Source organism: Euwallacea fornicatus, chromosome 18 (genome assembly GCF_040115645.1).
Source record: "Euwallacea fornicatus isolate EFF26 chromosome 18, ASM4011564v1, whole genome shotgun sequence".
Classification (NCBI taxonomy): Eukaryota; Metazoa; Arthropoda; class Insecta; order Coleoptera; family Curculionidae; genus Euwallacea; species Euwallacea fornicatus.
This window is the reverse complement of record NC_089558.1, coordinates 4212184-4233331: the sequence shown is the minus strand read 5'-3', so window position 1 is coordinate 4233331 and position 21148 is coordinate 4212184. Positions and strand designations below refer to the sequence as shown.

The 21148-nt window shown below is 33.3% G+C and overlaps 1 protein-coding gene across 2 annotated transcripts in view; it reads right to left on the bottom strand.

Annotated features, from left to right (window-relative positions):
* Positions 1-21148, bottom strand: part of sff (sugar-free frosting) — a 66652-nt gene that overhangs the window by 32054 nt on the left and 13450 nt on the right. For both annotated transcript variants that reach the window (XM_066293138.1, XM_066293139.1), the window contains exons 3-6: positions 19175-19260; positions 18201-18341; positions 13463-13613; positions 7070-7285 (exon numbers count right to left, since the gene is read on the bottom strand). In XM_066293138.1, coding sequence (XP_066149235.1) covers positions 7070-7285; positions 13463-13613; positions 18201-18341; positions 19175-19260 — 594 coding nt within the window. The remainder of the gene's footprint in view (positions 1-7069; positions 7286-13462; positions 13614-18200; positions 18342-19174; positions 19261-21148) is intronic.

Sequence of the window (21148 nt, the reverse complement as noted above, 5' to 3'; positions counted from 1 at the left end):
CCATAATCGAACCTCCTCCATGTTTTGCGGTCGGTAAAACAAACTTTTTTTGCAACCTTGCGCCTTTGGGTCGTCTAATGTATGATGGGCCATCACTTTTAAATAAGTTAAATTTGGACTCATCGCTGAAAACTACCAATTTCCACTGTTCAGATGTCCGGTGTTGGCAATTCTGCGCAAACTGAAGTCGGGCTTTAACGTTCTTCTTAGACAGCAATGATTTTATCGCTGGTCGCCTACCAAATAATCCATTTTCCACTAATCTTCTTCTTGTGGTTTTGGAACTGATATGAGCTAGGCCCGTTTCCTCTAAATGTAATTTTATATGAGTGGATGATAGAAATGGATTTTTTGACATATTCGAATTATCCATTTATCAGTTCTTTTGGTAGTTTTCCTTGTGTGTCCTGAATTTTTTACAGCTGCTTCACTTCCTGTTTGTCTGAATTTGTAAATAATTCGAGATGCAATTGACTTATGCACATCCAAAATCTTTACAATTTCGCTTTGCCGTTCGCCACTTTTATACCGCTCAATGATAATTTTCCTGATCTCTGATGAGATTGATTTACCTCGACCCATAATGAGACTATAATATAAAACATCTTTAAACACACAAGTCTGTAAATCAAGTGAAATTTTAAAATTCCAAGAGTTACTATATTTTTGTCCGGTATTGAAAAAATATGTTTTGATAGTTTTTTATAGGAATTGTTGATATTTTATTTAGATGAATTTTAAACATCAACGGTTGTGGAAGATAAATAATATAAAAACGTATATTGGGTTTAGCCGAATAGATACATTTTATTTAAAATTTTTAAAAGTTGCTATATTTATGACCACTACTGTATATCGCTTCGTAATTGATTCACTTGAATGTTAGTACGACAGTGAATAAGATGTTGGTAATGCACGCTGCACTTATAATCAGAACAATTGAGTTTTCTTTTGTTTTAAAGACTCGTGAGGATACGCCGTTAGTGCATCCACGACTTAGTGAGAAAGTGAGTAAAAGTGGGCGGCGTTTTGCGGTCATTATGTGAATGAAAGTGGATGCTGCTGATGTAATTCTCGCTCACGCTTTTTGTGTTCAGGGGGTGAGTTCTGATTGTTGTTTATTTAACACAATTAAGTGTTGTCAAGTTAATGAGAACGACAGAATTAGAATTTTAGTTGAAAGTCGAAACTAATTGCAATTTTAGCTTTTTTGAAAGGCACTGAGAATCATCTTTGGACGTGGCCGATAAATGATTTCGCCACTTGATCTCTTTCTAAGATTTTTGAAGCATTTTTTAGAAATTAATACTGTTTTTGTTGTAATAGAAGTTTCAACTGTGTACGCTTCGGCTCCAAGTCGAAATTAATTCAAAACTAACTATACAAGGTTATTCACGCTATACGGCTCGGAATATTGTGGCCAAAATACGAGGTTTTCTAAAAAATTTTCTTTTGGGTTATATGGGGATCTATTATGGCTACTTTTTAAAATTATTTTCATATTATACAGGGTGTCCCAAAAGTGCTAAAAGTATCAAAGTTGTGTTTTTTTAAATAGAACCCCTTGTATATTGTTGCATTTTTGGATTCTCCGATCAAAATAAATGTGTGTTTTAATAAGGTTTACAATACCTAGCACTTACGGTTTTTGAAATAATTGAAATTTTGTAAAAATTTGGCCTAATTTTCATGTTTTAACCACTTAAGCAGTATTTAAGTTATGTAAGCGTAATTTACAGTGTAGTGTAATAATGGATCATACTTTATATCCCAATCATGAAAAACTTGCCAGCTTATACAGGGTGTGCAAAAATTAAAACTATTCAAATGAGGACTTTAAGTGGCTATAACTGGATTAAATTAAATGCAATGCCATATTTTTTAACTTACCAGGATATGTAGTTTTTAAATACCCATCGAATGGTACTAGGATGTTCATAGCTAAGTCTTCGCGTTTTTGCAGAATGCACTAAATAATGGCTCCTTGCGCCATTTGGCGTCTTTTAGTTCAATGTTTTAAATCACATATCAAATATAACATAAAACGGAAACAAAATATTTATTACAGATGTTCGAAATGTCGACCGTCCATTTCCAAACACTTACAAATTCTTTTTTCAAAACCACCGCTAATTCTGGACAACATTTGCGGAGTAACAGTTTCAAACGCGTCTCTTATACGTGTTTTCATATCCTGTGGAGTTGTTGGAGGCGTATTGTAGACAATTCCTTTTATGTATCCCCACAAAAAAAAATCTAGTGGAGTTAAGTCCGGGGATCTGGGGGGCCAATTTTGAAATCCGTTTCTTCCTATCCACCTGTTTTTAAAGTTGGCATTTAAAAATTGCCGAACCTCGCGATGATAATGAGGCGGAGCCCCATCCAATTGAAGCCACATGGTAGTTCTAATATTTAAAGGGACTTTTTCTAATAATACTGGAAGTTTGGTGCCAAAGAAAATCCAGAAACGTCACACCGTTTAAAGGTCCTTCAAAAAAATACGGCCCAATTAAATACGGGCCCAGTATTCCACCCCACACATTAACGGACCACCTATTCTGATTTCTCATGACTCTGTATTCATGTGGATTCGAATCAGAATAGTAATGAAAGTTATGTCTATTTACAAGACCATTGTTATGGAAAGTACATTCATCACTAAATAATACTTCACCGAAAAAGTTTTCATTTTCTGCCACTTTATCTAACACCCACATGCAAAATTCAGTTCGGTTGTCAAAATCATATCCATAAAGTTCTTGGCAAAGTTGGATTTTATAAGGATAAAAACTGTGTTTTTTAAGAATTCTTGAAACATTTGCTTGACTAACGTTAGTAACTTCGGATATCACGTTTTGACTAATGTTGGGATTTTCTATAACTGAACCAACTACCATAAAAACATTTTCTTCGATACTACGGTAATACGTACGGATCGGTACCCATTAACAGGGTCAATCCACAGTTGGTAACTTTTTAAATCCTTAAACCGTATCTTGAGACAAAGGCAAAAATTGAGAATTTACGGGGAATTGCAGCTGTAAAGATTTTGACCAAATATGGATGAATTTAGACCTTTGTCTTGATAAGGATAAAAGAGTGAAAGTTCCTTTATGCAGGGCAACCCTTACAGGAAGAAAATGGGTTCCCAACATATAGTCATCACGGACATGATCGGACGGATTGCATAGGCATAGGCGTAGCCTGAGGGTACATTACACACTCTAGAAAAAAAGTACCTTTGCAGACTAAACTAAAAAATAAACTAAATTAACTATCTGATATTTTGAAATATCATAGGCAACTAGATACATTGGAACTTTGAACTAAAAGACGCCAAATGGCGCAAGGAGCCATTATTTAGTGCATTCTGCAAAAACGCGAAGACTTAGCTATGAACACCCTAGTACCATTCGATGGGTATTTAAAAACTCATATCCTGGTAAGTTAAAAAATATGGCATTGCATTTAATTTAATCCAGTTATAGCCACTTAAAGTCCTCATTTGAATAGTTTTAATTTTTGCACACCCTGTATAAGCTGGCAAGTTTTTCATGATTGGGATATAAAGTATGATCCATTATTACACTACACTGTAAATTACGCTTACATAACTTAAATACTGCTTAAGTGGTTAAAACATGAAAATTAGGCCAAATTTTTACAAAATTTAAATTATTTCAAAAACCGTAAGTGCTAGGTATTGTAAACCTTATTAAAACACACATTTATTTTGATCGGAGAATCCAAAAATGCAACAATATACAAGGGGTTCCATTAAAAAAAACACAACTTTGATACTTTTAGCACTTTTGGGACACCCTGTATAATATGAAAATAATTTTAAAAAGTAGCCATAATAGATCCCCATATAACCCAAAAGAAAAATTTTTAGAAGACCTCGTATTTTGGCCACAATATTCCGAGCCGTATAGCGTGAATAACCCTGTATAAAGGATTTTTTCTCAGCAATAAATGTTTGTTTTTTAGGTGTTCCAGGTCTAAACGGTTTACGTTTCAGGTTCGAATCGAAATCATTGCGAAACTCTAATCGCTTTGAAGGTTTAGTTTAGGAATTAATATTTTTTTTTTGTTTCAGGTTTCAACTGTGTCCACCACTGGTTCGAGTCGATGTTAATGCGAAACTGTAATTGCTTTGAAAGTTTTGTTTAATAATTAATATTGATTTTTTTTGTTTTAGTCCTCAACTGTATTCGCCTCTTGTTCGAGTCTAAATTAATGCGAATCTCTAATTGCTTTGAGGATATTTTAGGAATTGATATTGACTTTTTTGTTTCAGGTCACAAGAGTGTACGCCCATGCTTCATATTGAAATTACTTGTTAGTTGCTTGTGGGAGTTGGGCTCCACGATACCAACTGATGTTCCCACGGTCAATATAAGACTCATATACAGGGTGGGGCACCAAGAGCGCCTCGGGGTATTACGTCCTTATTAATAATTTGATCGAAAATTGTTTTTAGAGGTGTATGTAGGACCTTGCAAGGTACATTTTAAAAATATTTTCATTTATACAGGGTGTATATAAAAAAATATACATCTCAAACATATGTTTTTTTTAATGGAACACCCTATATTTTATTACATATTTGGAATCATAAGAAGAAAATAGTGCAAGTTTTTATAAAACACATTGGGCATAAAACAATTACTTCTCAAGAAATTTTAGAAAATATAAAAATGCAATAGTTAAGAAATTTTTTTTTGCTAGGTGAAATGAGTTACTTGGCTATTATTTTTTTACTATAATTTCTTAAGTAGAAACTAATCTTCAAACTAGAATGAATTATTTACTAAACTGATATACAGGGTAATCAAAAAAATTGGTCAAATTTTACTCCCTTATAATTTAGCATAACTTTCTTATTTCAAATGGAATATATACATTTTTATGTATTACTTAGAATCACTAATTAATTCCCTTTCAATTGATACTATAGTGTTCGATACATATTTTTTACCGTTTTCCCATAATATGAAATTTTATTTAATTTTCAATAATAACATTAAATAATACAGCTGGGTTTAAGTAGAAGGAGAGTCGGAAGGATTGCTAAAAGTTTCAAATTTCATCCTTATGATATATAGTTACATCAAGAATTATATGAAACTGATTATCAAGCACGAATTGATTTTTTCCTTTTGTTTTGGAAAAGTGTGCACAAAATGACAGTTTTTTGGATTGCCTTCTATTTTCGGATGAGTCGACTTCTCATAACAATGACTTAGCAAATAGGCATAATTTCCATTATTATGCTGATGAAAAGCCATTAGTTTTCCGCACAGTCGATCGACAGCATAGATGGTCCCTTCATGTGTGGGGTGGAATTTTAAATACTTCCGTTATAGGACCTTACTTTTTTGAAGCCAATTTAACTGAACAAGTGTTCAAAGACTTTATTGAAAATAGACTTGTAGAATTATTGGAAGAAATACATAAAATATATAAATATATTTAATGTTATTATTGAAAATTAAATAAAATTTCATATTATGGGAAAACGGTAAAAGATAGGTAAAGAACACTATAGTATCAATTGAAAGAGAATTAATAAGTGATTCTAAGTAATACATAAAAATATATATATTCCGTTTTAAATAAGAAAGTTATGCTAAATTATAAGGGAGTAAAATTTGACCAATCTTTTTGCTTACCCTGTATATCAGTTTAGTAAATAATTCATTCTAGTTTGAAGATTAGTTTGTACTTAAGAAATAATAGTAAAAAAATAATAGCCAAGTAACTCATTTCACCTAGCAAAAAAAAATTTTCTTAACTATTGCATTTTTATATTTTCTAAAATTTCTTGAGAAGCAATTGTTTTAGACCCACTGTGTGTTATAAAAATTTGTACTATTTTCTTCTTATAATTCCAAATATGTAATAAAATATAGGATGTCCCATTAAAAAAAAACATATATTTGAGATGTATTTTTTTTATATACACCCTGTATAAATGAAAGTATTTTTAAAGTGTACCTTGTAAGGTCCTACATACACCTCTAAAAAGAATTTTGGATCAAATTATTAATAAGGACGTAATACCCCGAGGCGCTCTTGGTGTCCCACCCTGTATATAAGTCCATCAGATCGATACACAGAACACCGAAAATCTCGAAGATTTTTTTTAGAATTATCAAAGGGGAATTGATAGCAAGTTTTTGGCACTTTTCAAGCTTTGAACCGCAATTGCTCGGCCGGACGTGGGGCAATTGCCCTATTGCCTTAAACAATGAACTGAAATTAATCGTTTCAACGAGCTCTATGGCATGCAGCAAACCGCTCGTCGATATCTTGCACAATTCCTATACATGACGTTAATTTTGTCCTCAATCTTTGCAATTTTTTAGTGCCGACAATGAGAGGTATTAATTTTATGTCTCGCGTTTACGCGATTAGGACCCCTTATTAGAGACTGAGAACGGAGGTATCAAATATATTAAAAACACGATTACGAATTCGAATGTCTACTTCATGTAAGACTGCTAAATACCCATAGAAGAAATGTAAAGATCGAAAAAATGTTTTCAAAAGTGAATCTACTAAGATTTTGATTATGTTAAAAACGAAGAATGGTTGAACGTATAGCCGCCATATAAGAGGCATTATCCATTTCCTTTATTCCCTCTAGAAAAGAATAAAGTAGAGAGCTTACGTTTTGATTCGCATATTACATAATTCCCATTTCTTCGAATTAATTTCTGGGAACAAAAGGAATTTCCGGCTTTCTTTATTGGATTTTCGAATCCCTAATTCCACATGCAAATTTCCAACGACTACTGGATAAAGCTAAATCCTTGTTTGTTCCGCTATCTACCAACTATATCAGTAGAATGCCATAACATACGTGCATTCTTCGCCTTAACACCGTTATCTCTCGTTTCCCAGTTTGCGCGAATATTTCTATGGCTAACATGACCCGGTTTCGGTCTCTCTCTGAAAACTTTGACCTCCTGATTCCGGTTCCCCCCAAACTTACCGTCAATCTTTTTTACGGATTGACCTAGAACGTTATTTCCCATCTGATCCCCGTTTCCTCTAGACTTACCGTGAGTCTTTTTTCTGGATTAACCTCGATCATTCCTCGCAGTAAACTTTGGCAATCGGGTGGTACAAAATGCGGAATATGGAACACGCCCCGTTTGACTTTTTCCAGCAACTGTCTCAAATTGTCGTCATCAAAGGGCAGAGCGCCCACCAAGAGAGCATAGAGAATTACGCCACAGGACCACACATCCGCTTTTCGGCCGTCGTACTTCTCGCCCTGCAAAATAACCCGATAAATTAGGAAACTTAACTAAAGAAGTTTTCGATTAGTTTAAAATATGACATTAATGGAGGCTTTTTTTTGAAAGCAAAAACTCGGTCGTAAATTTGGAAATGCTGCAATAAACATAAAGATTTTTGCTGACAGGGCAGCTTTGTACCCAAAATATAAAGCTTTGTTGGAACGCTTCCAAGCAATACATTTTAAAGGAAGGACTAGCTGAAACCTTATTTTGAAGGCAACGCGTTATCTTGGCATTAAAGGTAATCGCCTAAAATATTTTTCTTCCTTAAGGTTAAAGCGCACTACCAATTCAGGACCGGGGCAGTTTTGGCCGAAGGATCGTTCTGAATTTTAAATAAGAAATTTGAATCCATATTTAAAAGACATAGATGCCTCACTGTTATACTTAAATTAACTAACGATGCATATTTGATAGAGAAGGACGACGATTATCTGGCTGTTTACTCATTTAATTCAGATTAATATTTTAAAACATATTAGTTTCATAGCTATTGAGGACTTAATATGGAAACAATTATTTACCTTACAAGCGCGGAATATGACACTCTACAGGATAATATCAATTCGTTGCTGATCATTGAAATTTCGATAACCATAAAAGTGACGAGATCGGTCAAATTTGGGCAAAGTTACGAATTTTCGAGCTTTGTTAAATGCCGTTTTTAAAATTAGGAAAAATTGCGAAATTTCCACAAATTACTTAATTTTTCTAAAAGCTAGTTAAAAAGATTTTTGATAATGAGTTTCACTTCCTCGTGAACACTTGTGTTCCTTTATAAGACGGCGTAATCACATTTTAAATACAACGTTTTGGAATATAGAAACCATCATCAACATAATTTTTCAGATGCAACTCCCAATTTTTTATTGTATTTTTGGAAAGCCTCTGACTTTCTGAATTAAATGATGTGTCACACCTATAGAAAGAAGTGACGTGATAGTGCAAAATACACTTTTTGTAAATAAAATAGTGAACCACTACTCAGACATAAACGTTACTAAGGAAGTAATAAAGTGAGTAGCCATAAGGCGTCAGTTTTGAGATGTTAAGACCTATTGAATAGTTTTGTAGCACTTTCAAAACTATTAACAGCGCACTGAACTTGGAAAAACTTATGGATTACCCAAATAGAGAATATCGTGATATTTTGCAACCTTATTTCATACAACATAGAAATTCTGTGAGTGCTAGTGAAGCGTGTTTTCACGAATATCCTGAAGGAGACCAGCTGAATTATTAACATTTTTGCCGATTGGAACCAAATTTGTAACACTTATGTCTGAGTAGTTTTCAACATTTTATTCATTAAAAATAGATTTTGCACTGGTACGTTCGTTTTTACTACGTGTACGACACACCGTTTAAGTCAAAAAATTAAAAGCTTTCCAATAAAATAGTTAAAAAAAAATTCAGATTCGTATTAAAAAAAAATGATGATGGTTTTCAAATTCCGAAACGTTGTGTTTAAAATCTAATGATGCCATTTTATAAAAGAGCAAAAGTGCCCATAAAGAAGTAAAATTTATTCTTAAAAATTTCTTCCAATAACTTTAAAAAAATAAAAGCTATTTGTGAAAATTTCGTTTTTTTTCAATTATATTAGGAAATAAACGCAATTTTCCCTGATTTTAAAATGACGTTTAACAAAGCTCTAAAATGCCCAACTTTGCTATAATTTAAGTGACCGCACATTTTTCATAGCTCTCAAAATCGCAATAGCGAACGCCGCATTTATATTACCCTGTATAGCACATGAAATACGGCTCAGCCATTGAGTGCAATCAAAAACTTTATGCACGTTTGAAGCACAATATTTTTCTCATAAACTTTATTTTCGTCTATAAGTTCAATTAAATATTAGCGCACGGTATAATCTTTTCAGGCACACGTGCGGTAAAACACGAGACTAATAAGGAAAAATATATTAGCTGATTTGACTATCGTCACGGTATAATCGATCGTTTTATACAGGGTTTTTCCAAAAATGTAGGCAATATCCCGGAAATAAAAGTTCTTATCGAAAGATTGTATTTCTGGTTATAAATTGAGTTCCACCAACTTACCCTTGTGGAAATACAGCCCTTTAACATTTAATAGCGAAAATGGCATTTTCTAAATAACTTTTCTTCCAGTTGATGAATTTATTTTTAACAAATTCAACACAAAAATGTGGTTTACTTTGGTTTCTAGTTGATAGAATAAAAAATACTCGCAAAATTCCGTTAATTCTGTAAAACACGCCTTTTGACAAAATGATGTTTTTTTTAAACGGTTCGGTTTAAGCACATCAAACAAGAGTTTTTTTTTTCTTAGATACTCCATAAATTTATTAAACCACATAAAGGTGTAAAAAACCCAAGACAAGGGATGAAAAAGTTGAAGGTGGCTTCCCCTCCATCTCCCCAAAGATGTAGAAAGAGGTGTTAGGCTATATCTTATTAGCCTTGGTATGATACAGGGGTCACCGAAAATTCATTAAATTTATCAATTGAAAAAAAAATGAGGTAGAAAATACCATTTTCACTATCAAGTTTTGAAAAGCGGTATTTCCGCCAGGGTAACTTTTTGGATAACAATTTATAAGTATAAGTACAATCATTTAACAAGAACTTTTCACTTTTGGAATATTGTCCACATTTTTGGAAAAATCCTGTAGAAACAATTGCCGAAAACATAAAAATTACCAACATCACACTCTCCAAATCAAAGAAAAGTGTCTAATTTTGCCTGTTTAAGCTCTCATCAGCCCTCACTATTCATATTAACTTACGACTCAAACGTTTTGTTATACTCTATTGTACAGCATACATCCACGCTTTTCTGACACACGCTCAAAATAAAAACACGAGATACGTGTTTTACCAGAAGGCATGTGTGAACTGCATTCAGACTCTATTTTACTACTTCGGGTAACAGGGTCAACGTCATTATTTTCGACTCCCTCTAATCTCACGCAGTAAACAAAGATAGCTATATGATATCGAGTGGTTCCTAATATGATTTCATGGCGTCGGCACAGTGGTGGTAAAATAAAAGTATTAAATGTAAAGGCATTTCAACAAGATAAAGATGAATTTTTCTCATACGGCGTGCCATAATTTCGGATGTAAGTACGGCGATCTTGAAAAGAAAACCCATATTAAATGACTTACCAATCCAAAAATCACTCAAAAACTAGTACAGAGAAATAAGAGACATATTTTAGAAATGACCTCTATTGACTGTTCAAGAATATGTAAAAATTTACAGAGCGTCTAATATCAAAAAAAAAATCAGTTTTGCCAATTTAATAATAAAGATGTGAAAAGTGAAGAAAATACTTAACGGTAGCGATGAATATACAAGGTGCGCCAACTAAAAGGAAACGGAGCTGTTTTCTCGATTGATAAAAGAGTTATGTAAAAATGCGCTGACACGTCAACTTTAGTATGGATTTTTTATTAGATATTTACAGTGATTGCCTTCACCCCCTGAGCAGGGGATGAACTATCCCTAAAATTTTAAATGGGAAGGGGGTTCAAGTGATACATCAAATTAAAGGCTTTTTGAAGGTCTTTATGGAGATACAAAAATTCCTTTCTTTGAAGCAGCCGCTGATGAGTAAATTGATTATTTCTTCATGAACCAAATTTTGTGCTAAAATCATGGATTTTGTTAGGTAATAATAATGCGTTTTGTGAATCAAGAAATAGAAATTAAATACTATGATTCAATTAACATTCTTCGTCTTTATCTGTTGAAATTAGGTGCGATCTAACCATTTTAGAGAAAGAATTCAAAATGGATAAAGTTTAATGCTTTTTACTATACTGAAAATAAAATCCTTATCAACACGTTTTTGTCTGGAAGCATCGAAAACATCGAACATTACACCCATTTAGTTTGTGAGTCTCAAGTAATATGGTAATTTATCGCCTGCGTTAATTGTTAAAAATGGTTTATCCCACTACAGATAGAATTACGATTATTGAATTATTTTCCGTTAATGGAAAATGTGCGAACCAAGCAGCCAATATTTTCAACCAACGTTATGGGGAGAAACATGTTAGCCGAAAGTATGTGCTGGAATTAGTACAGAAGTTTAGAGAAACTGGTTCAATTCTTAACGTAAAAACAAATCGTAGACATCCGGTAAGAACTGAAGCGATGGAGGTAGGGGTTTTAGGACAAATGGTTTCAGAACCAACAACTAGTACAAGACAATTGTCGACTTTCACTGGAATAAACGCAACCAGCATTCACAGAATTTTAACATCATATAAATTTCACCCCTACAAAATTAAGCTTGTCCAAAAATTAAACGAGGACGATTTTGACCGCCGACAACAGTATTACGAGCTCATAAGTTAAAGAGCCGCTGAAAACCACAATTTTATTTTCAACATCTGCTTTTCGGATGAAGCAAGTTTTTCTTTAAATGGCATTGTTAATCGTCACAACTGTAGATATTGGTCAGACATTAATCCAAATATCTTTCACGAAGCGCACGCACAACTCCCTCAAAAATTAAACGTTTGTGCAGGTATTTTTGAAGACTACATTATCGGAAAATATTTTATTCCCGGAAATCTGACTGGCGAGATTTATCTTCAGTTGCTGGAAGACTTTGCTTATGCCCAACTAGTAGATCTTGTGGAAAATAATCCGGATTATTCAGAAGACTTATTGACATTTCAAGAAGATGGTACACCACCGCACTATGCTTTAGCAGTTCGGCACTTTCTAAATGAAAATTTTCCTGGTCACTGGATTGATAGAAGGGACCCAATTGGATGGCCTGCGAGGTCTCCAGATTTGACTCCATTAGATTTTTTTTTATGGGGTCATCTCAAGTCGAATGTGCATTCCACTCCTCCAGGGACTTTAGAAATTTTGCGAGAACGCATTGTTAATGAATGCCGCCAAATCACCCCCAAAATACTCCGGAAGGTACGACAGCTATTCGAAACAAACTTATTTTATTGTCAAGAAGTTAACGAACAGCATTTTGAACAATTAATTTAGGTGCCTTTGTGTTTTGTATTTGTAGTGTCCATGAAGAAATAATCGATTTTTTCATCAGCGACTGCTTCAAGGTAGGAAATTTTTATATCGCCATAAAGACCTTCAAAAAGCTCTTAATTTGATATATCACTTGACCCCCCTTCCTATTTAAAATTTTAGGAGTGGTTCATTCCCTGCTCAGGGGGTGAAGGCAATCACCGTAAATATCTAATAAAAAATCTTCCCCCTCCACACTAAAGTTGACGTGTCCGAGCATTTTTGCATAGCTCTTTTATCAACTGAAAAAACAGCTCCGTTTTGTTTTAATTGGCGCACCTTGTATATTGAACGATAATCCCTACTAACTTCAATTTTATAGAATAAAAGAACATACAAGGAGTTTATGATGAAAATATCGATTTCTGGACAGTATAAGATTTTTAACTGTACGTGATTTAAGAATTGTTGTCACATTGGGAACTTTTCTTTTTCCTGCTAGTCACAGTTTGTGAACTAAAATTATATAAATCGTCTTCACTTCCTGCAACATCTCGGCACAATTAAACTTAAAATACCGTAAAATTGCGACGAGAGCAAAGAGAAAAGTGCTTTATTTAAACTTTATAGTTGCAAACTTGGTAAATCCATTATATTAAAATGTTAATGGAGCCTGAAAAGGAATATTTATGCATTTCACGAGCCGGTATTTTCTCCACAGAAACCATTAATGCATCACACTTCTTTAAGTCTCTCGTTTTCTTACAAAATATAATGTTAAGGAAGCATTTTTTTTTAGTTTTGACATTAATTAAGGGTAAAAAAGAATTCATTTAGTATGGTCGTATCAAATCAAAGCTAACTGTCTTGAGTTTGGAAAATTCCCCTAAGCAGTATATAATATCCGGCCATACCCTGGATCCGTGTCAAAGAAGACTAAAACCCTTTATCCAGCATTGATACTTCTTTCTGCCCTACATTGAAATAGGTTAAACGTTAAATGGGTTCACACGAACCGTATTTCAGCCCTTTCGAGAACGAACTTGCTGCATGGGATGCACTTAAGTTTGATTGTCATGTTTGAAGATGAAAATTCTGTTTGAAATCGCCGTGATGACGAGCAAAATTATTCAAAATCAGGCACTGAATTTGTAAAAACTGCAACTTACCCTGATGACCTCTGGACAGGCGTAGTGAGGTGATCCACAGCTGGTTTCCAGCATGGAGCCCATCGGTTGAAGCGAAGCCATTCCAAAATCCGCAATTTTGATGTTGTTTTTCTCATCCAAGAGCAGGTTTTCGGGTTTCAGATCTCTGTGGCTGGAAATACAGTGGATCAACAAAGTATTGGCACGCCCCTTATTTTTCAAATATACAGGGTGTTGGTGAAATAACATCCGTAAAATTAACTAATGATTAAGAATATCATTTTAAACAAAAAAGTTCCTTACAAAAAGGGGTCGAAGATCTATTAGTTTTTGAAAAAAAAGTTAAAATTGATAATAAGCCAAAAATTTGAATAAAATGTTGAAAAACCTACTTGACAGATGTTGATTGTTTGATGTGTAACAAAAAATTAGTTCAAATTATTCATTATTAACATTGCTAAAAGCAATTTTAAACTTAATTAGAACTAATGATGCGACTGAAACTGTAAAAGTAATCTAAAGCAGCAACATCGCACTGAACCCTGGAAACCTGACCCTTTGAAGGGTCGCATAATTTATCTTTGCGAGTGAAGCGATAAATCATCAAATGCGCAGTAGACAGGTTAATTCAGGTTAGTTTTGCATTGGATGCGCGGTAAATAGATAGACTTCTTTACCGCGCCAACATCTGAGTCGCGTTGCTCTGTGGTCATCTGCATTTTATCCCATCTTGTATGACACATTATCCTGTACAAACATACCTAGCACCATGGACAAGCGGTACCCATTAGGGCTCAGTGGGAAAGGATAAGATAAAACCGCCAGTAGTTTTCACATTTGTCATGGACTCTATATTGTTCCATACGTTTAATATTTTAATGTGACCTTGTTTTTCGTTCGAATGCTTCTTCTGTTATTACGCACATCCCCTCATCTTCAACGTCAATTTGGGTGAGGCATACGTGAATTTATTCTGAGTTATTAACCGTACCCAGGTGAAAATGTATTATTTACGTCCAGTTGTCGAGTACTTAAATCATAACTTTAAAGAAAGATGGATAGGAAGAAATGGTCCCAATCATTGGCCTGCCAGATGTCCGGATCTTAATCGTTTGGATTTTTCCTTTTGGAGTTTCATGAAAAATTTCGTCTACGCTGCTGAACAAAGGGATGAAAATCAGTTACGGCAACGTATTATCGCTGCTGCTGATCATATTAGAAATATGCCAGGAATTGTTGATCATGTACGGAAAAATTGTCAAAAAACTTTGTCGTACATGTTTGGACCCAAATGGGAGACATTTGGAACATTTAATATAGTAAAAAAAATTCAAGTTTATGTTTTTGATTGTGATGTGCGTGGTATAAATTGTGTAACGTAACATATTATGTTAATTAGAGATGACTACAATAATTTAAAGGTAAGCGGTTTTTCCAGATAACAAAATAAGGATCACATGTTTACATTTTAATCATTAAACGTATCAGACCCAAAACACCCGTGTAAATGCACCATATCTAATTTAGGCAGCTACTTAGGGAGGTTTCAAAACTAAGTCAGCACGATGCAACGTTGCCAATTCTCAAAATATTTATTTTTGGTTTTCCGGGAAAATGGTTGCATTTACGACCCCTGTTATACGGAACTTTTTTATTTAAAATAATGTTCTTATTCATTGGTTAAATTTACGAAACTTATTTCACTAACACCAAATATATTATATTTACAGGTTGTCCTATTTAAAGCTGTGATTGAAAATTATTCAAAAATGGTATGTGTTATGAAAAAAAGTTTCAAATAAATGTTGTCCGATAAAGAGGAGGACATGTCATAAAACTGATTTATAGCCAAAATGTCATTTTAAGGTCATTTCCATGGCAACCACATATTTTGTTACAGATCCTTGTAGACCTTCAAAAAATGAATATCTTTTATTTAAAAAAAATTATTAGGCGTTTTGCTGCAGAGTTATCCTTGATTTTTGTCCAATGTTTGAGATAGTCGAAATGATTGCATTTTTTTCCCAGAAAAGTTTCGCAATGCATATTCTGTTTAAAACTGATAACAACCCTTCTATCTGATAAAAAAATATTTCCATAAGAAAAAAAATTATGATCTTAAAATAACCGCCTCTCTATCGGACAATTTTTATTTTAAACTTTTTTTTTATAAAAAGCACCGGTTTTGAGTAATCGTTAATCATAGCTTTAAATGGGACACCCTGTATATTTTTTAATTGATGCAGTCCGACAACAAGAAAATCCTATTGCTTTTTTACATTATATGTATTACAAACATCAGTACTACAACATGTAACGCTGCAAATTTTCAAAAGCAATGTAGAAATACTCAAAATTGGACTTAGAGATATCAAAAGAACTGAAATAAATGTAAGACTTAAAACGTTGTTAAAAGTCAGAAGATTTTGCTTTCTGTATCTTAGTAACGAAACTTTGGCCGCCTGTTCGTCCAGCCTTTTTAGCTCAAAATGACGTGTTTCTGCCCCAATAAAACATTTAGGAAATTAGAAACAAAAACTGGATCACTTCAAAAAAATTACCAGATCGCTTTACAAATCCGACCCATTTCGGATAATTGCAAAGCTAAGGTTGTTTAATATAATTATACAGGGTATCCGGCAAGTCGATACAATAATTTTAGGGGGTGATAGATTACGTGATTCTGAATCGATTAAACCAAACATACCTATATACCAAGTGTTACAGTTTTCCTGATAATTCAGTTTTTAATATTTTTTAATTTAACCGTACTCTTTCACAATTGTTGGAGGGTAGAAGAACACCAAGCCTTTTAATCACAAAAATGTACTAAACTTTTTTATTGCCTATAGATAATTGTTTAAATTATTTCAAGGGTAAAATCTAAAATGGCTTTGTTACCTACTTAGAACTACATAAACATGATCTTCCGAGCTTGTAATAAAGCGAAGAGTCAAATTCAAACATGGATTTCATTTAAACGCTTAGGTGTAGGTTTATTCAAATTTCTTAAAAACTTCCTTAGGCAATAGTCTTTCAATCATATTGAAAAGATTCTTAAGAAACATTTTAAAAATGAGAAAAATTAACTTTTTATGTACCCGAGCAGCGCATTCACCAAAATGTTATCTACTAAAAATGATATTAAAAATGAAGATATTTGCTAAAAAAGCAAATGTGCCGGATAGCCATCATTTTGGAAGAATTTGTATTTGAGGACATTATCAAGTATTCAGGTAAAACAATTATCACCGAATAAAAAAACATCAGAATTCGAAATATATCTAGAAAAACTCAAGAGGAAGCTGAAAGAAAACAAAAAGAAAGTGCTAGTTGCCGGAGATTTCAATGCTAAAAATTTAATGTGGAACTCAGTTAAAACAGGGGAAAGAGGGAGAATGATGGAACAATTTATGGAGGAGATGGATATGGTAGTATGCTACGAAGGAAACAAACCGACATTTGAAACAGCTAGAGCAAGATTAATAATAGATATAACTATGCAACCAAATAGTGGAAAATGTAAAGTGAAAAACTGGAAGGTTGGGGAGGATGAAAATCTGAGCGATTACAATAACATACAGGGTGTCCGGCAAGTCGATACAATAATTTTAGGGGGTGATAAAAACAATTGTTTTACCTGAATACTTGATAATGTCATCAAATACAAATTCTTCCAAAATGATGGCTATCCAGCACATTTGCATTTTTAGCAAATATCTTCATTTTTAATATCATTTTTAGTAGATAACGTTTTTGTGAATACGCTACTCGGGTACATAAAAAGTTTATTTCTCTCATTTTTAAAATGTTTCTTAAGAATCTTTTCAATATGATTGAAAGACTATTGCCTAAGGAAGTTTTTAAGAAATTTGAATAAACCTACACCTAAGCGTTTAAATGAAATCCATGTTTGAATTTGACTCTTCGCTTTATTACAAGCTCGGAAGATCATGTTTATGTAGTTCTAAGTAGGTAACAAAGCCATTTTAGATTTTACCCTTGAAATAATTTAAACAATTATCTATAGGCAATAAAAAAGTTTAGTACATTTTTGTGATTAAAAGGCTTGGTGTTCTTCTACCCTCCAACAATTGTGAAAGAGTACGGTTAAATTAAAAAATATTAAAAACTGAATTATCAGGAAAACTGTAACACTTGGTATATAGGTATGTTTAGTTAAATCGATTCAGAATCACGTAATCTATCACCCCCTAAAATTATTGTATCGACTTGCCGGACACCCTGTATATAATATTATAATAAAAAAGTTAAATAATGTTTAATATAATACTTTCACAAAATAAGTACACAATTGAAAATATTTAAAGTTTTTTGAAAAAATATGTTACAATTTTTGTGATATTTGAAAAATCAGGAGCGTGCCAATAATGTATTAATTCACTGTATATATCATTTAACTGTACGATGCATTAACAAAACCTTCACAATTGAGATAACACAACTTCATCTAGTACGTTTATAGCAAACTTCGCGTTTGTATCGTGAGAACTTAGGTACTGCTTTTTGGTGACACAACCTGTATAAATACAACTTGGGATTCAAAGGAGTCAGATCAGCTCTACAACTTTTATATTTTACATTTTTTTATGTAATCACTTTTAAGACAAGAACTTTGCGAGGGGGCGGACTTTAGTTCCTCACTGCATATTATCACAATGACAAAGTTTCAGAAACGATTTTGTTTATACATATAGTCCAGGATAAACCTTCTTAATTATTATAGTATTCCACTCACCAGATAGAATGACTATGACAGAAATCCAGGGCTGATATTATTTGCCTGAAGAACCTCCTGGCTTCCTTAGGCGTTAGTCGACCCTTCTTAACTAGGTAGTCGAAGAGCTCCCCCCCTGATACGTGCTCCAACACTAAATAGCTGAAATTAAAGGAAAAAGATGGATCGTATGAAGTTGTGAAAACTGGATGACTTCCTTAAGAGATTTATTAGGGTATTAACTTAATCATTACTCGCTTGGGACGTTAAAAACTTTATAGAGAAGCTTGAGGGGTGGTTGAAATAAGTCTGAAGTAGAATCCTAAACTAGGGAAGCACTCCTCAGATATTGTACCGAAAATGCTTCAGACACTTTTGCAACATTCTTTTCAATTTTGTATGGACTTCAAACTAGTTTTAGATAGTGTTTAAAAAGTCCAAACTTAGATACCTTTCCTGGATTTAGCTAAGTCATCCTATCAAATAGCTTATAAAGCCCGACAATCTTTAAAAGTTTGTTGGAGACCTCCCAATTTCTAAGCACAACCTCGCTGATCAAAATATCAAAAAAAGATCATATGAACAGAATAACACCGACAAATATATATTGTACGAAAGTTCAAGCATGAAACGATTTGCGGGACAAAACCAATATGCTTCACATTAAAAATTAACTTCTGGGGGTGGATATCCGCTAGGAATATTTAAATATTATAAACTCATTTATCATCCATATTTCCATCTTTTTTCCCTCCAAGTAACCGGCCTCTATGGTAAAATTTTAGCTTTTTGTATTAGTCCAGATAATGTTTCGGACTCGGAAGTGTCTGTTTGGACTATTAGGCCGATTATTAATGGCAGTAGCGTCGCTGAGGGTGCTTTGAGTGTTTCCATTAGAGGCGCCACGGAGTGAGCAAAAGGCTTAATGGCGAAATTGTACCGGGGTTGACTGATGATTTCTGAAGAATTTTGAAATTTTGCAAATGAATACTTACAGATATTTTTTGTTCTCGTAGACGTCCGTCAGTCCCAACACATGGGGGTGATCAATTAGCTTCATTATGGCAATCTCCCTCTCGACCTGGAAAAAAAAGATTTATGTATGAGGCGAGTGAAGCGGAGCCAAAATTAATGAGCTTTCGGCTTAATGTGTTTGCTCATAAACCAAGGGTGAACGAAGGTTTTATCCAAAAAGACGTCAGGCGAGAAACAATGAAAAAGACGGTTGTTCAAAGTAATTTTGAGACATCTCATCATCCACATCATTATAATAAATTTGGGTAAATCTAAAGCAGAGAATTTTACTCGTTCTATCTCAATTTGGTGGTAATCGGTAATACATATTTGTTTGAAACTAATGACAACTGTACTATTGGACAACGGACAATTAAAAACTTACGCAATTTTTACCGTTTTCCTGATGTTATATGCTATAATAATAATGTTTCGACAAAACATCAAGTAATGGATATTTCCAAGGTCCTCTAACATATTAAAATAGTCATAACAACCAGGAACGCTACATTTCTATAATAAAAACCCCAAAAAAGAAAGTTTGAGTTAATATTATCTTATACCGTGCGACTCTAAATTCTCATCACCTTCCCTTCCTTAGCTTTTTAATAAATTATTGTTTTTACAAAATTCAAAAGCAGCATTAAATAGAACGAAACATTCTATTTTTTAATGTTCGTTTTCATAAATGTGGCTTACGCCATGTGTAGGCGAAAATGGTCATTTTTTTTTAAACATGTCGAATTTAAGGTATTTGAAAATCATATTTAATGCTGTAATACAGATTAAAATCGATCAACTTATTTTTGAGAAAAAAGACAATAAAGAGAAAAAAATAAATGTGACAAATGCAATACAAATTCAGTTTCATAATACGCAAACGATAAAATAAACTCGTTTCTTAATAGGAAGTTAATTAAATTAAATGTTCGAAATAGGCACCATTTTACTCCTGACAAAACTACAACCTATCAACCAATTCCTGCTTTGCATTAACGAAGGTTTCATGGGTTAATTGGCCTGTAAAGTTTCATAATTCGATGTTTTCTTTGCACCAAAAAAACAATTTTTATTGCAGAAATAGTTCATATTCATCAGATTTTTAACCACTCGAAAAAAATTATAACGAAGAATGATGGCGTTTCAATGATCAAGGGTTGTTTTATCTTGTGCTCCTAATGGGCTCTACTTGTCCAATGCACCTGACGACTTACACAGCATAATACAAGAGGGTAAGATGGGATGAAATGCAGATGACCACAGTATAACGCAGATGGCTCCATGACAATACAGAAGGCTACATAACTACTGACATTTTATAAAAATAACCGGAGACTGATTTGTATTGTACTTTTGCGAAATCGATTTTTTTCTTCTTATAATACTTTTCTTTAAAACCGAATCTGTGGATTTTAAATTACACTAAACCGTATGTAGTTTTGAAATACAGTGATATTCGAATATAACGACTCCGAGCGAATCGACTAAAAAGAGTCGTTACATCAAGGTTTGTTTTTTTATAGTTAACGAAATATGAAAAAAACACAAATTATTAAAAAAATTTAAAACTACAACAGATAAATAATAAAACGTAAATAATTTAATACAACTTTTAATTTATTTATATTTACACGTGTATGCTAAAAACGCATTTCTTCAAATATTTTTTAAGTTTTATTTGCTTTTTGCATCTCAAGTTAAGATAAATCAATTCGATTCGTCTCTCGATGGAACTGATTTCATTCAGAAGTCTTTTGTCTCGGAAATAAGTGTATAGTGCAGAACTGTTCAGGGTTGTTTATAGAGCTGTGGGGATTCTACAATTGATGGTTGCTTAAAATCTCCACCTCTCTCTCAGAGCCCCATCATTCTCAATTTGAATTTCTTAAAAGGTGAGCGCGCTTCATTTGCAATTTGCTCGTCAGGCAAAGCACCGTTTGTTTCCAAGTAAAAGT